The following is a 15,375-nucleotide window of genomic DNA, read 5'->3' as shown; positions in this document are numbered from 1 at the left end:
GCGGTTCGAGTTGACTAGTTTGTGAGACAGGCAGAAAACGCGTAAGCCACCCGAAGGTCGCCGCATTTGTTCCACCCGCTATATGCTCGCTCAACTCCACACGTACCCGATGCGCACACGCACAGAACCGACGAATGGACGGAGGAGCCGAGACGGCGAAGGATCATTTCGAGGTCGATCCCGGATAATAGTAGACGACTGCCGGTGCCGGAAGCTGCCAGTGGGCGGCGTGAAGCTCGATCAGTTGTAGAAGGGTCTTTCTGACCGATGGCAGGATCGTGTCCTCCGCGAGAAACGCGTCCCTCAAGCTTCCAAGTAATTGCTCCAGCTGCGCCGGCAACTCCGTGTCCAGGTCCTTGCCGATGCATGTTAGGATGAAGAACAAGCAATCCGTCTTCCAAACAGAAAAGTAACAATTTAATTCCACCATGAAATTTACAGTGTCGCAATAAAAATTTGCTAAAAATTCAGCAAACTACACTTAGGCTTATAATTTAAAACAGTACACAAAATTCAAAGATGTTGAATCTTTTTCGTAGTTTTTTATGTGTAAAACACTGTGATAAAGCGATATTTTTAAAGTTTGACTGTAGAGTTTGATCAAGTGTGATTGTACAGAAATACTTCTGCAGATTTCTCTTACCAGACCGTACTTTTAAAAGAAAAAATAATTTCTACCTCTTCGGATGTGTAGTAAGATACCGTAAATGTTTTTAAAAAATGCGACCTTCTGTTTTTCTAAAAAAAAATTCGTAAAACTCGTTTTGGTGAAGTTCACGCAAAAAGCGAGCAATCAATACTCAAACTCTTGACGACAACGGATGAAGTTTCCTCGAAACGATTTCGTGCTAATCATCTTGAATTCCTTCTACGAAAGAGATCGTTTTCTTTGTTCGTCAAGTAGACTTTATCGCGGCTAGTCTAAACCTACCTCTGCCAAGGAATTGACAACGGGAGGCTGCAGACAGTCCTGGCAACACTTCCAGAGTAGCGTGAGGAGAACGCGTCCGGGAGGAACGCCCTCCTGTTGTGTCTTCAACTGAAGCTGTCTCCGTTTCAACTGTAACAACGATCATGCATATGTATGAACACGAATGTATTAATCATTTCAACTCGTGGTCGAGCAGTAAAAAATTGAATGATCTGCGAGCGTGGCAAGGTTGTGGAACGTGATCAATCATAGGATCAAGAGAACATCGTGTAACAGTACTTCCTGTGATTCAGGGATTGTTAGACGTCTGTCTCCGAAAGACATTGTTTTTGTGAGCGAGACATCCGGACGTGTCCTACCTGACAGTACATTTCGTTGAGGAACGTCATGAAGGCGGAGTAACGATGATAATTGGAACCATCGTAGAGGATCTTGACGCGATCCTGGTACCACTGTTGGCACGTGTTCAATAAAGACTCCAGGAACGTCTCTTTAGCTTCTTTCTGCACCGATTGTTTTATGGTAATGTGAGTTAGATATGTTAGATGTCTAAAAAAATTCTAAAAAATTAAAACTAGCTAACTACGTAGTACTTCCCGGTAAAAAGGACAAACATTGTGTGTTTTCAATAGAGGTATACGAGAACTCGAAAATGTCCCGATCCCGAATCAAATTCTCGCACACCTCTAATTTCCAAAAACTTTGAGTAGTCACTAGAATTTGGAAATACTAAGTACGATAGCGTTTAGACATATGGCAACCTCTATGATGGTGATACAAATTTTCGCCGCCGGTTCTGCGTACTTCCGGTTCTCCACGACCCTCTCCAAAATGTGTCGCACTAGTTCCATCAATGCTCTTGCGTTCAACATGTTCGGATCTGATTATAAAATAAGTAATCAACAAATCCTCTGTTCAGCGGTGGGTTTTAAGTAAGATTATGTAATAGGAATTTGATAGTTATACCATCGATGGCTCTCAGGAGAGTATCCTGGATCGCTGCGGGAAACTTCCCTAATTCCGAGGCGTCTGAGATATTCACCGCCTTCGCAGCCAATACATCAGCCGCGTTCAGGCTCTTCGATCGCTTCAAACCATATGTGGACACGAAGGACAACGATTTGGTGAGCCTGCCAGGTTTACTTGGATTTGGTTTGACCTCGTTCTGATCCATATTGAAATGAACCCTACCGGAGCCCTGCAAAACCGGTAGTGGTCAACTCTCTCTGTCTTTCTCTCACTTAACCAAGGAGAATAACACTGTCCAACGAATTTTCATGTTTTTACGTGCTCCGATATTGAATGGGCGATTCTTTACGGTATTGTTACACTTAGTGAAAGTAACATTCTTAGCCAACAGAAATGAATTATTAAGAGTTTCAAAAGAGTAAAAGAATTAAATTGGAGCATCGTTCTTGGGATATATTCTTGGGATTATACCGGGGTTCCCGAGAATAGACAAGAAATTTTTGAGAATCCGTCCCGTTGCCGACTAATTCCTCGGCCCAACATTTGCGAATTTATTCTCTCACACCTCTATAGGCCACTGTACATTTCTGTAGACTCTACAACGGATTTTGAGCCGCCTAATTATTGGTTATCGAAAGGAAAAAATTATGCTGGACAGCGTGATTTCTGACAGTTCCTGCTTACATGTATAATATTTCCGCTCGACGGCGAATTGTCAAACGGGTGTGTTTGTTTGAGCGCAGAAGCGATCGCATGATGACTGCTCTGCGAGTGTCGTGACGTCTGATGGTGTTGTTGCTGCTGTTGCTGTAGAGTATGTTGTATCTGTTGCTGTTGCTGCGCGTACAGATATCGGTGCACGTTGCCGCTTGACTTGCTGTGTTGCAGATAATACGGGGATCGATCTGTAGCATTCGTCCGAGACCTGCACCAAGAAACTTCATTGAATATCGATTCACGAAACGCATGGTGAGGTGAATTGGATTGAATTGGTGAGGGAAATTTGATACGCTAATTGCTTGCGTAGTCGATGCGATAGCTTTTCATTCTGAAAATGGAAGAATACGTTGGTACGAGCCATTGCGGTACGCTGACATAATCTCGCGCCGTCTTTCACTTCACGATCCGATCGAAATCCTAATCTATAACGTCTACGTTGCGCAAGGTATTCGACGAGCCTCTTTCCGCAGCACCTATGACCTTTCCCCTGTGTTTACGCCATATAAAGGGTTAACAAATAGCTTTTAAAGACAACACATCGTAGTAAAGATCTTGTCGAAGTTTCAGCCAGTGACAGCAGGCTTCGACTATTTAATCGAGTTTAGAGGATTTCTATATTTCTTAGCTTTCTAGACATTCCTCCAGCTGTTCCCGATACATGGGCAGAGCCGCGGCCGTTTCCTAAGTAGTTTACACTCACTTAGAAGGATGCGAATCGTTCTGCTTCATAGTGAACTCCTTCGCGTGTACGTTCAATCGTGGATTAGTGACGTTCGCCGTGGCTCCTTCCGTTCTTCCGCCTAGAAAATATTCAACTCTCACAGCTTATGAAATTCTGCTTTCCCTATTCTATTTAAAACTATCATAAAACGAACAAGATCTACAAACCTGGGGGTCGATAAATCACCAAGGAAGGCTTACTTTTCAAGGGTGTTACGTTGTTGTTGTTGTTGTTGCTGCTGCTGTTATTGTTATTATTGTTATTGTTGTTATTTCCTTTTTGCGGAACCGCATCCCTCATCTGGAAAAATCCAATGAAATCGAATTAAAAGTTGCGTTCTTATACGCGGCGTAAGCGATACGAACGAAATTATATCAACGGTAATTTAATGCCTCTCAATCAATTACCCCAATTCGCCATGCGGTCTTCCAAATAAGACTAAATCTATCGCTACCAATTAGGAATCCAATCAGGGCCAATCTCACACTAACGATTGTCTATAATTCAACGCACGGAAGGTGTACAAACACAAAAGGTAGCTCTCCCGCTGATCATCTATCACAGACTACCTTAAACTCTTCCCACGAAGCCCAATAAGAACTTGAATGAACCACAATAGACCAAACAATCACGTGCGCCTCGACGACTGTAGGGGGCTCCGCGTTCTGAGCGTCGAAAAACCGATTTTTGGGAATTTTGTTTAGATGAAACCAGTAGAATCATGAATTTCAAGCTTTGTTTATATATTTATCAATCTTCACGAAATATAAAAAAATTGTTGAATGCAGGAATATTGGTTTTAATGAACACGATATGGTGTAATGAAGATTGACACTAGCACTATCGAACCCTAAGCAAGACTGATTCGTTTATAATAATCAAAAGGATTGAATTTATTCAGATTTATAGAGAAGTATAGCAAAAGATTGCTCAAGAAAATATTTCTATAACATTATCGGGTTTGGTAGTTCTAGTCGTCGAGGAAAATTCTATTTTTCCAAGACATCGAAATAGGAAGCTCCCTTAAAAGGACCATGATCGGCTAGACAGGCGAACCCTATGTCACCATACGCAAACTACCATATCAGTCGATCGGAGCGAGTGGGCTCGCGAGGTCCCATGAATAGGAGTATTAGCGATACCAGTGTTCTTAAAGGTTCTAGCAAAAAGAGCAGAGTAGTGAGCGAGTTCGCAGAATCCGTGAACGTGTGCAACAAAGGAAGAAGTGATCCGAGGGGTCGCCGCGACGGAAAGACGCAGTACCGAGCGAACTGGTGGGACTCACAGTGAAAATCGTGCGAGAATCATCGTTTCCAAGGGCGTCGAGGTAGCGTCGGGTGGAAATCCTCTGTCCGTGAGGGTATCAGTGGCGGTACGAACGCCGAGGTAGCCGGCAGAACTGGCTGGCCCGGTCGTCGAACACGTGCCACACGAAAATCTCGCGGGATCCGCGTTTTCTTGTCGAATTTTCTTCCAGCTTTTTCCGCGTTGTGGCTCGGCCGCGCGTTACAGCCGACTCCGATGACTGTCGACTAATAATAGACGGGCACGGCCACGAGCGAGCTAGCGAGCGAACGAGCGAGCGAAACGAACGCGAATATACAGCCCCACGATACGAGCTTACATACGTATTAATGCGCGCTGCATCGCGCCTAACAGTGGTCTCAAAAATATCCGACGGGAGTCATCCTCGGCCTGTCGCCGAAACACAAGCGAGCAGGGTTGGAGAACCGAAAATTGTTCGACGGCCGCGTTACGTCTTCCTCCGTCTTCTTTTCCTGCTCCTTTTTGCCTTGCGCCTTACGCTTTCGTTCGCGTTCAAGCTGTCCGCGCCGTCCGCGCTTTCCGGACTTTCGCCACAGCGACTTTTTGGGAAACCAACCCTAATCTACGTAATCCTAAAACATTGCCACCCATTTCTTCACAGAACACGTTCAAGCGACTTAGAAACGATTGAAAGAAAGGTCGTTGATCCCGTGAATATCCCGTATAACATAAATACGTTTATCACAAGAATGAGCAGTGGCAATTTAAAAAACAATAATGGGATCAAAGAATTTTGAGAGAATTATTACTTTTGACCTACTAAAATTATTAAATCAGGAATTCTTAGAAATGACTCCAGTTTCTCGCAACAAACATAGAGATCCCCAGTCTAGTAATTACCTGCTTAATTATTACTACCGCCTCTCTATAATGGAATAATTTCGTAATTTGTTATTTACGAATATTTAGATCGAAATAGGGTCTAGCGCCAGTGAACGGGAAAGCTGCGGCCAGTTTTGGCTCCGTTTCCGCTTCCGTTTGGGCCTCAAATATCTATGACTAACACAGTATACGACGGACGTGTGCATAGCTCTAAGTAAACGCTCGTCTGTCCTTCGCTACATATTACACACGCGTTTCCATTAGATTCTAACTCGGTTAATTATCTCACCTTCGTCGTTTCTTCGTTAGTGTGTGAGAGACGCGCCACGCGCACCATCTTGGACGATTATCCCTTCGAGCGTGTCGTTAAAATCCGTTACACAGAGATCGACGAACCACTGCACCAGTCGCGCCAGCTAAATTACACTGTGGGCTCTAATAAATACACAGGTCGTTATTACAATTGAAATCGGAGCGCGGGATTCCGTTTGAATCAATACCACACCATTGGATTGTAGCAAAAGTTTGTAGTATTTTGACATTAAAATTCAATGATTAAATTCAGATATTTATTCATACATTTATTCGATGACATATTCTTCATTCTGTTCTATTGGTTTCTGCCATTTTCGAAGCAACTTATCATTAGACTGCGGATCTTTATACAATTATATACAATTATGAATATGGAACGATTTTAATTAATTTCAGATCTAAAAAGGCTACTACCACGGAAAATAAGACTTTATTTGATTATAGTTTCTCTTAAAATTCCTCACACAGTTTAAATATATATATTAATTTTATCTTTGAATTTCAATTTCAAAACGCTACGGACTTTCGTTCCAACCCAACATATAATAGAATACTCGAATTGACGATATTTGAATTCACACGCGTCGCGATTCTATAGTCGACCGGTTAGAGCCACTTTCACTTTTCCAATATGGATCCGCGGGCAATCGGTTGGCAATATTCGCGGATTATCAACTTTTACAATTTACTAACCTTCGTTTCGTTGCATGGCACGATTATCAGACGTCGAGATTATTTCGGGTTTTAATTCGATCCTCGAACCGTTCGAAAACTCGTTGGGAATCTTCGAGGAAAATCGTGTTCGTTCGGTTGCGGTTTGCAGTTTCGATTTGCCGGCGTCGAAGACCGGAAGTCAGTCGCGGCACTGCCGTCGTTCTCGATAATACTGGCACTTGGTCAACCGATTCGAGACAACCGCGTACCTGTATTCAAATTATCACGATGAATCATCGCGCCGTTTATTGATGATCGTGCCCACACCCAAGCTAAGTCTCATCTTAAAGTTTCTCTACTATGCACAACCTTCCGTGTCTAAGAAATAAATAAATATGTATACTCAAGCAACCTACTACGCGTCGCGTCGATATAAAACAATTTACCGAAACTGCGGCTACGAATCTCTCGATGGAAATTGTTAAAGCGATTCATTTTTAGATCCTTCTCATTTACCAGTTGAATATTAGAATTCTCAACATTTACTCGTACTATATACGAAGCTACCTAAATTACCTGACCTAGACCTTTTATATTAGCGGGGCCAAAGATAGGCCCACCTAACCAAGACTTGATACAAATCTTTGATCCTGCCAGTTAACATCAATTGAAAACTCTGCGCTATTCTATTCAACGCGCCGCTAATGCAATTCAAACTTAATAAAGAGAAAGTTCGGATCTCGGTTGAGGCATCACCGACTCGGTTATGTGTGTGTAGCAAGCAGCAAAAATTTGCACCCGCCGCGCCGTTCAAAATCAAATTGTGTCGAGTCCTTTGCTTTAAATACCCTGCCAACTTTACCTGAGATGCAACTGTAACCGCTCGGGAATGGAATTTCTTATGGCTACATTCGAATTCGAGCTAGATCCACACTCCGGAAAGCTACAGCCCGACTTCGGCCCTAACGGTCGAGATTCCGATCACTTCAATTATCGAAACTGTCAACATTTTATCGAGATACACTTCGCGGTGCGACTCTGATCGATCCTCGAGAGCAACATCGATGCGAATGCTCGATGGTACAGTCTGGTCTGGTCTGGTTTAGATATCGCGACGCGACGTACACCTTCGCAATCTCATTTCGTTTTCATGTATTAGGATGCACGGAGTTGCAATGGTTTGCAATCGACTCTCGAAACACGACGCCACGAAGCAGCGCGACGACGATCGAGCTGGATCATCCGCGATCATCCGCGTTCCACTCAACCGTCCATGAATCCTCTACCACGCAGTCCCACCCACGCAAATGACGTTCTTTCTCCATTCTTGTTGCATGCACGTGCCTGCAATATCCCATTACTATGACACGCCACGCGCGTGCTAAATGTCCTTAGCGAGCTGTCGGCTAGGTATCGGACATCTAACCCTTCCATCGGTAATATTATTGTTGCAACCTAGTTGCGCGAAGTGCTCACTGAGAGCAGCATCGATTTGCAACCTACCCCCACCTCCCATAACATGTTATGGTCTATTGTAAAAATAAAACTCCTGAAATTCGCTCGTAACCATAATAGCCACCCACTTCACTCCTATATGTTGCAATATTACCAGTTCTTTACCGATGATGTCAACTGGTTGGGAATGAGTTGACTATTCAAATGAAAGGCTAAACCAACCCCGTAAATGAATATGGAGTAAGTGGGACATATACAGGATTACAGGATAAGGGTGAAATAACATGGTGTAAAAAGGATAGACACAAAGTATGTCACAAATCATTGTATTTATTTGTAAATACGATTTAGAGGATTACAAACCATGGTAGCAATAAGTCAATTGAAGAATCTATATTTCTTTTAATTGGAAGCATTAAACCATTTATCACTTCATCTGGCCAATGGCTAGTGTCGTTTATACATCGTTTCGATAATATTCTTTCTTCTTTCTTTTTTTCTCTCTCTCTCTCTCTTTAAGCACTTAACTAACATATTCTTGTGCCATGGGTAACCATAAACGCTTCTTCTCTCGGAATACTACACCATCGAAAAGAAAAACGCGTGGAAAAATAAAACTTAATTTCTGCTAAATTCGTTCCGTACGCATTCAAACGCTACAAGAGAACGTAATATACATGTATAGATCTAAATATATAGAGCACTACGTGCTATTCTCGTAATTGTTTCATCTTTTTCGTTCCGTATTTTTTTTCACGTATAAAAATGAATCTGACAGTATTCAGGCCGTTTAGAATCTGATCAAATCAACGAGTATCAGCACCAAGGGTCAGTTGCAAGCAGCACGTTAGCAGAATCTACCTACAAAGTTTTCATTATGAATTCATAATTTCACGATGAAAGACCGAATGTCCATTTAATAGATTTCGTGACACATTTCAAAACGATACTCGAACTTGTACAATGTTCTCAATTAACAAAAAAAAACACATCAAAAATAATAGTATAGATTAAATAGATATGGTATTACGTTACCAGGTCGTTATAAACATGACTGTTATTTTCATTGATACTATAAGTAAATACTAATTTACTAGAACCTGTTACAACAATGTAACGAAAACAACGAGCATCGTTAGTACAGCAAGTTCTGAATACATTTTACAACTGAAACGTTCTCGTATGTTACATATAACTCGACTCGACTCTGTAGACAGATTCTTGTTTCAACATCGAAAATACATTGTCCCTTCGATACACAGAGAAAAAAAATTACTTGTAAATTATCATCTTTGAATACATGCTTTTTTACAATATATCGTTTTCCCCATAGATTCGGCTAGTTACTTTAGAAACTGGTTAATATATATTGCTTTTGAACTACTCGGTTCTGTAACTTCTTACAACGCAATGGATTTACATTACTTTTAAATTGAAGAAATTCGTTGCTAAAAACAGCAAATTCTTATCGAGAAAACGGTATACAGCATCGAATAGCGTATACTCGTGTGCGTACACTAATTCTGTTCAAAAGCTCGGGATTGCAAACCACTTAAAATAAAAGTACACATTCTTGGTAGCCCAGAAGATTAAGGGGAAGCGATTGAATCCAAAAAAAGGACACGAAACGATTTTGTTCCAAACGCTAGAAATATTGGCTAGATAATCGAAAATAAAATAGTAATCACAGACTTTCGAACACAGTGTGTACTACACGCATTTGTTTAGCTTGTGCACAGTCGAAATGCGATTTATCAAATTGATAACAAGACAGAATGAAAGAAGGAGATAATTCTCAGTGGTTAACCACAACGAGAAACTTATTTACTCGATCGAATATTTCGACCATGATATTTTCGCTGTATATTAGTTAAAATTGTAATATGTCGGCTAGTATGGCCTGTGAACACTTGGGTAGTTTAAAGTTTCTTTTTTGTTTCGGTGAGCGGTAAACAGTCACTCTGAACGCTTATTCTTTACACTATTTTATCTTTGACTATTTATCGTATGTGTGTACGTCACAAATCAATATATATATATATATATAATTCTATATATATATATATTAGTGTTTAATAATGTACAAATATATGTAACGAATAGATATTATTTAAATAAATTGCGATAGTATGATGACACACTGAACAACATGTGAACACGAGTGTTAAATATGAACTATACCCTCGTCTCGTCGCAGAGTCAACGTGTTTCGCAGTAACATTGTTACCATGGTAACTTGTTTTCACACTAAATATTTTTTTCTGTTAATTACACAAAAATCACAACAAAGCTGTTTGTCCTATCTTCTTCTTTTCATTTCTTTTTCTTCAAGGCGTGAACGGTTAAATAAAGGTGGTTCTTTCCTTTTTTTGTTTGTACACGTATATATGGATAAACAAGGCTTCTACAAAAAAATATTTGTATGCTTGAAGATCAGAGCATGCTGCATTTTTAACTCACGCTTCGTAGGAACTTTCAATTGTACAAATGCAATTCCATTGCAGTATTACATAAACACTGTCTATGACTATCCATGTAGACACGTTATTGTTTTCACATTATTGCCATGGAAACGTTATTACTGCTGACAATAGAATTTCTTGTTTTCTTCTTCTTTCTTTTCGTTTTTTTTCGAATGAACGACCGGATATGGAATTTTGAGCGGCGGAGCGGTGGTGGCAGCTGTGAATCTTTGTTATTAAGTCTATTTGTCTTTTGTCCATTTTCAATGAATCACATTTAAGCAATCACATACACCGCGATTAAATTACATTTGCCGTGTACAGTTTTTTTCATTCTTTTCTCTGTTTCTTTTTTATTCTCCCCCTCTTTTTTAATATACAAGTGTTACAGGATGGTTGAATCTCAAATTTGTCTCAACAGTGGTAATTTTTCAAGTCTCTAAAAGTGCTGGAATTTTTCAGTCTGTCGCACTTAGCATGAATGACGCTTGTGTATCTATACATGAACATCCAACCAACCTACGGATCAGTATTTACAAAAAACAATAGATCATTACACGTATTAACAGGACAATGAAACGTGTGCAGTATTTCGACTATAAATGTATGCGAATAAATGGATCTCGTTAGAACGTTCAGCACATCGTAACTAACGACAAATAAGTAAATAAAAATCTTCCTTTCCTGATTATTTATCATCCGAACTCTTTTTTCCACTCACAAATATGTATATAAATAAATACATGTATCTATCTATAAATAGATATATTTATGTATATACATATGCTTTTACGTGCTACCAAATAACTGCTGCGTCGCTGTTCTTAAAGCATAATCTTAATTAGTACCTTTGTTATAATTAAATTTGATTAAAAAAAAAATTAGCTAAATTTTTAACTGCTGGATATCCAACGAAGTACCGGATATTGGACCTATCCTTTTGCTACTCCATCTATACTTTTATAAAATCCCTCCCTGAGACACAAGGATTTGGTCATGGATATCCAGCAGTTAGGCCCAAATGCTAAGCATTTTCCACTATGATACAGGTGGCAGTTAGCCTATCTCGATCATCTCTGTATCCTCCATATTGCCGTGTCCGACTCCATTATGTCTACAAAGTATCGGGATCGTCATTGTTTCGCGTACAAAGGTGAATGGTATCAACATATCAAATGAATCGTAACGCGTAATAAGTGACATAATGTCAAACAAAAAGTTACTCACCTATGAGTTTGTACGTGTGTGTTATGTAAATGAAAGTGCGTCGTTCGCGGTGAGAAACCGCGCATATTACCTCTACGTGGACTTCTGGCGTTTATCACTCGCGGCTGCGAGTACATGTCCTCTAGTATACTAGGTGCTACATATGTGAATCCCTGAAAGCAATACAATTTTTTGTAGTTTCAAATTTTCCCCGGTCACCTGATCGCGAAAAAAGAATGAAATAAAAATGCATACTTGAAACACTCTGTTAGCTGATTCGCTTAATGTATATTCCGCCGGAGAATCTATTGGCGCGGATGTTGTGAACTTTTTATCAAATTGTGACACATCATCCTCGCTCGTTAATGTTGGTCTAAAAGGCGGTTCCAACTTTCGGGAAATGACGTCGTGCCAATTGATATGCTTGAAAAACTGGTGATTCTTTATTTGCTCGGCGTCTAACGAGCCAGATCCTAATCTCTGGGCAACTTGCCTCTATAGAAATTACACTCAAGTTTGTATTGCAATTCAATAAACAGTTTAACAACAAATTTAAAGAATTAACCTTCAACAGCTTCCGAATAAGATCTCTAGAATCAGGTGTTAGGTACTGGGGAAGGTTCAATTTTCCACGTAGAATTTTCTCAATTGTTTTCTTTCTATTGTCGGATGTGAATGGTGGCTAAAAATTGAAAAAGCTTTTGGTAACTTTTGGTAATACTTGAGGTAAATACTTGAATAAAAACCATAGAATATATATATACATATACAATAAAGATGAAAAGTAAGTTAACGATTGGCGTATGCAAGCGAATGAATACGATGTATCTTTAATAATGATAATATATGTTTTAATATAAAATCAAAAATGTGAAATGTATATTGTCATTATTGAAGATACATCATATTCATTTGCCTGCGATTGATTGCCTGCAATCATTAATTTGCTTTCCAACTAGACTATATACGAGTTTACTGATAATGAAAAATATATAATAGATTATTATCTAATGTACCATGTTGTAGATAAGAATGAATTCATGGAAGGAGCACAAGATTATTTGTGTGTCCATCTAATACATAAGTATATTTTAAAATACTTACTGAACCTGTGAGCATGTCATACATTAAAGTCCCAAGGCTCCACCAATCTACTGCTTTTCCGTGACCACTTCTTGTTAAGATTTCTGGAGCCCTTTAATGTTTTTACATGTATTATCTAGTTCAATAAAGAACAGCAACCCTAGTTACGTTAAATAAAGATTGCTTACATATATTCTATAGTACCGCAAAATGTGTGTGTAACAGTACCATCCTGTATATGTTCCTTACACAAACCAAAGTCAGTTAACTTTATATGTCCTTCGGCATCTAATAAAATATTCTCTGGCTTCAAATCTCTAGAAGATTGTTAATATACGTCAGTAATCTGATAGGAAGCGATATTAGACATTTATACGCAAAACGTGAATACCTATAAATTATTCCTTGTAAATGTAGATGTTGGAGAGCCAATATTATTTCGGACAAGTAGAAACTGCACAAATAAAATGCGTAGAAAGTATCCTTGATAATTGTAGATGCGAAGTAGATATTATAATTACATCAAAGATTCTATTTCAGATTTAACCTACCAAGCAGTTTCTTCGAGGAAAATGCCTTCATCGTTTAAATGTCGAAACAATTCACCGCCGCACATATATTCCAAGATCAAATACAATTTGCCACCAGTTTGAAAAGCATACATAAGATCTACGATGAAAGGATGCTGCCAGATATAAATACACATGTATTAGAGTATATTCTCCTGTTACTTACTACATGTTAGCCATTATACAAATAAGTACTACAAATGTGGATATATCCTTGACGAGAATAACTATCGTTTTATATTTGTAACTGAAATAACATGAATCAGACGGCTAAAAACCATATAACTCGTCTGATCGAAGAGAAGAAGTAAGAGAAACTCTAGACTTACCTTTACAGCTTCTAAGATATTTCTCTCAGCCTTAGTATGCGCTGTATCTTTTTGGTTCCTTATAATCGAAGCCTTGCGTAAAACCTATATTTAAAATAAATGCACCTGAGGTAATTCATAAAAATATGCAGGCTTACAATAAACATCAGAATGTTATTTTTGAAAATACTTATTGTCCATTTCACTTTGAATTGTATGATATTAATGCGTGATATCCAATGATCACGATGCCAAAAACATTTCCAAATGTCAAAGAAGGTAAATAAGAGGAGTGACGACTGTACAATGGATCACATGGTAATGTCAAACGACTGTACCTTTCATTTAATATTTTCGCATTACTTACCGAAATTCGAACAAATAAATAGGAAATCGATAACGCTGCACGCTCGAACGAAAACAATCGATAAAAGAAAATATCACGATTGCACGCAATAATGTGCAAAGAGACAAAGGCAGACAAAGAACTTATATAATTCCCGACCAAAACATGAAAATATCATTTTCAACGAAACTAACAGCCAACGAAAATAAAGGATCGGGTTTCACAGCGTCAATGAAGAATTGATCGGGGATGTAGAGAGAACGTAAATAAATCGTCGGATCTGGCGTACCTTCATCGCGAATATCGTGCCACTGTCATTACCCGTTACTTTGCGTACTTGAAAGACCTTGCCATAACCACCCTTCCCGATAACTTTGCACAGTTCGAAATCCTCGGGACCAGCCCTTTCTCTGCCACGGTTGACATCCTGTTCGGATATCGGTACCGTCTCGACACCTTCCGATCTAGCAAACGGAAAATTGTCATTATCTCGAGGCCTGGACACACGCGAGAACAAGCCGCGGTACGCCACCACGGAAAAGGCTTACTCACTCGGTGATCTCGTTCATGTTTGGGTTCGCGTCATACTCTTCCTACGTAAGAAAACAAGAAGAAAAACGTATATAAACGAACGTGTTAGGGAGCGAAACAATAATCAGAAAATAGAAACGATAAGGCGTGAGAGCGAGTGTGCGGCAATGTCGCGTGCAGATGGTGAATTACCTCGCCGATCTCGATAACATCGTCGTCGGACTCGTCCCTATTTACCGTGTCCGCATCGTGCAACTCGATATCGAAAACCGCGGCCATTCTACGCGCAGTTTCTTTCGAACCGAGGATAGATCTCGCGACGAACTCGGAGACGAGCGATTTCTTTTTCAAACGATCGACCACGACAATATTGTTGCACGGTCAAAACCTTGAATTACTGCGAACAAGCTGCCCCGTCCCAGGGCATACCAAACACCCTCGCCTCGTGTACACTCTGATTGGTCGTGCAGTATCGTCATCGCGAGGTCATCGGAGTGGGAGGGTACGTCGTCTCCACCAATCGAAAACCAACGAGGAATTGACAACCACGGAACAACCATAAGCGCTGTTGCCAAGTTTGCGGCTTCCTCGATTTCGCGGTTCATTCGAATTTCACGAATAACCTATTCACAGAATCAAACTCGTTCGCTGCAAAAATAACAAAACAGAAATACCACGATTTTCAGTGGAACGCGTATCAATGTTTTCAACTGTTAAAACTTTCTGATATAATATTATATTAGTCTGAACAATCACACGATACATGTAAAATCTACCATTCGGTATTTACACATTGTTTAATAACCGAGACCATCTGTCCTGTCAGAAAAAGAATATACATATTATCTTGCCTCGGCTCAATGTATCTTTTTAGTCAGACTCGAATCGAATCCGGCTGTATATAGTAAAGTTTATTCCGTTTTGAACGGCTACGCGCTAATACAAAAAGATGACGAC

At 39.8% G+C, this 15,375-nt stretch overlaps 2 protein-coding genes across 5 annotated transcripts; both read right to left on the bottom strand.

The window, feature by feature from the left end:
- Positions 1-15: 15 nt before the first annotated feature.
- On the bottom strand, positions 16-7,753 carry LOC143207745 (uncharacterized). 4 transcript variants are annotated; one of them, XM_076421523.1, is made up of 11 exons: positions 7,321-7,753; positions 6,498-6,727; positions 5,779-5,924; positions 3,542-3,641; positions 3,321-3,420; positions 2,585-2,825; positions 1,898-2,129; positions 1,693-1,811; positions 1,291-1,434; positions 932-1,060; positions 16-394 (listed from the first exon to the last, which is right to left on the bottom strand). In XM_076421523.1, exons 3-11 carry the CDS (start codon positions 5,824-5,826, stop codon positions 164-166), a joined length of 1,344 nt encoding a protein of 447 aa, XP_076277638.1. In that variant the 5' UTR covers positions 5,827-5,924; positions 6,498-6,727; positions 7,321-7,753; the 3' UTR covers positions 16-163. The 4 variants fall into 4 exon arrangements, with proteins under 4 accessions (XP_076277638.1, XP_076277634.1, XP_076277652.1 ...); XM_076421519.1 differs by having other exon boundaries at positions 3,509-3,641; positions 7,321-7,750; XM_076421537.1 differs by lacking the exons at positions 5,779-5,924; positions 6,498-6,727; positions 7,321-7,753 and adding an exon at positions 4,627-4,929.
- A 470-nt stretch (positions 7,754-8,223) lies between these two features.
- Positions 8,224-15,047, bottom strand: LOC143207769 (ribosomal protein S6 kinase beta-1). Its single transcript, XM_076421547.1, has 12 exons — positions 14,611-15,047; positions 14,440-14,480; positions 14,177-14,351; positions 13,563-13,646; positions 13,216-13,349; positions 13,056-13,118; positions 12,853-12,981; positions 12,686-12,776; positions 12,147-12,263; positions 11,837-12,076; positions 11,603-11,754; positions 8,224-11,489 (listed from the first exon to the last, which is right to left on the bottom strand). Exons 1-12 carry the CDS (start codon positions 14,695-14,697, stop codon positions 11,432-11,434), a joined length of 1,371 nt encoding a protein of 456 aa, XP_076277662.1. The 5' UTR covers positions 14,698-15,047; the 3' UTR covers positions 8,224-11,431.
- Positions 15,048-15,375: the final 328 nt, after the last annotated feature.

The sequence above is a fragment of the Lasioglossum baleicum genome, chromosome 1 (genome assembly GCF_051020765.1).
Source record: "Lasioglossum baleicum chromosome 1, iyLasBale1, whole genome shotgun sequence".
Lineage (NCBI taxonomy): Eukaryota > Metazoa > Arthropoda > Insecta > Hymenoptera > Halictidae > Lasioglossum > Lasioglossum baleicum.
The sequence above is the reverse complement of the archived record's forward strand: the minus strand, read 5'-3'. Positions and strand labels throughout refer to the sequence as shown.

Coding starts and splice junctions, on each gene's coding strand:
- LOC143207745 (XM_076421519.1), bottom strand. CDS start 5,826: ATGGTGCGCGTGGCGCGTCTCTCACACACTAACGAAGAAACGACGAAG. Junction 3,642..5,778: donor CTAACGAAGAAACGACGAAG/GTGAGATAATTA, acceptor GGATTTTTCCAG/ATGAGGGATGCGGTTCCGCA. Junction 395..931: donor TTGTCAATTCCTTGGCAGAG/GTAGGTTTAGAC, acceptor TCTGTTTGGAAG/ACGGATTGCTTGTTCTTCAT.
- LOC143207769 (XM_076421547.1), bottom strand. CDS start 14,697: ATGGCCGCGGTTTTCGATATCGAGTTGCACGATGCGGACACGGTAAAT. Junction 14,352..14,439: donor AACATGAACGAGATCACCGA/GTGAGTAAGCCT, acceptor TCCGTTTGCTAG/ATCGGAAGGTGTCGAGACGG. Junction 12,077..12,146: donor TTATTCGGAAGCTGTTGAAG/GTTAATTCTTTA, acceptor TAATTTCTATAG/AGGCAAGTTGCCCAGAGATT.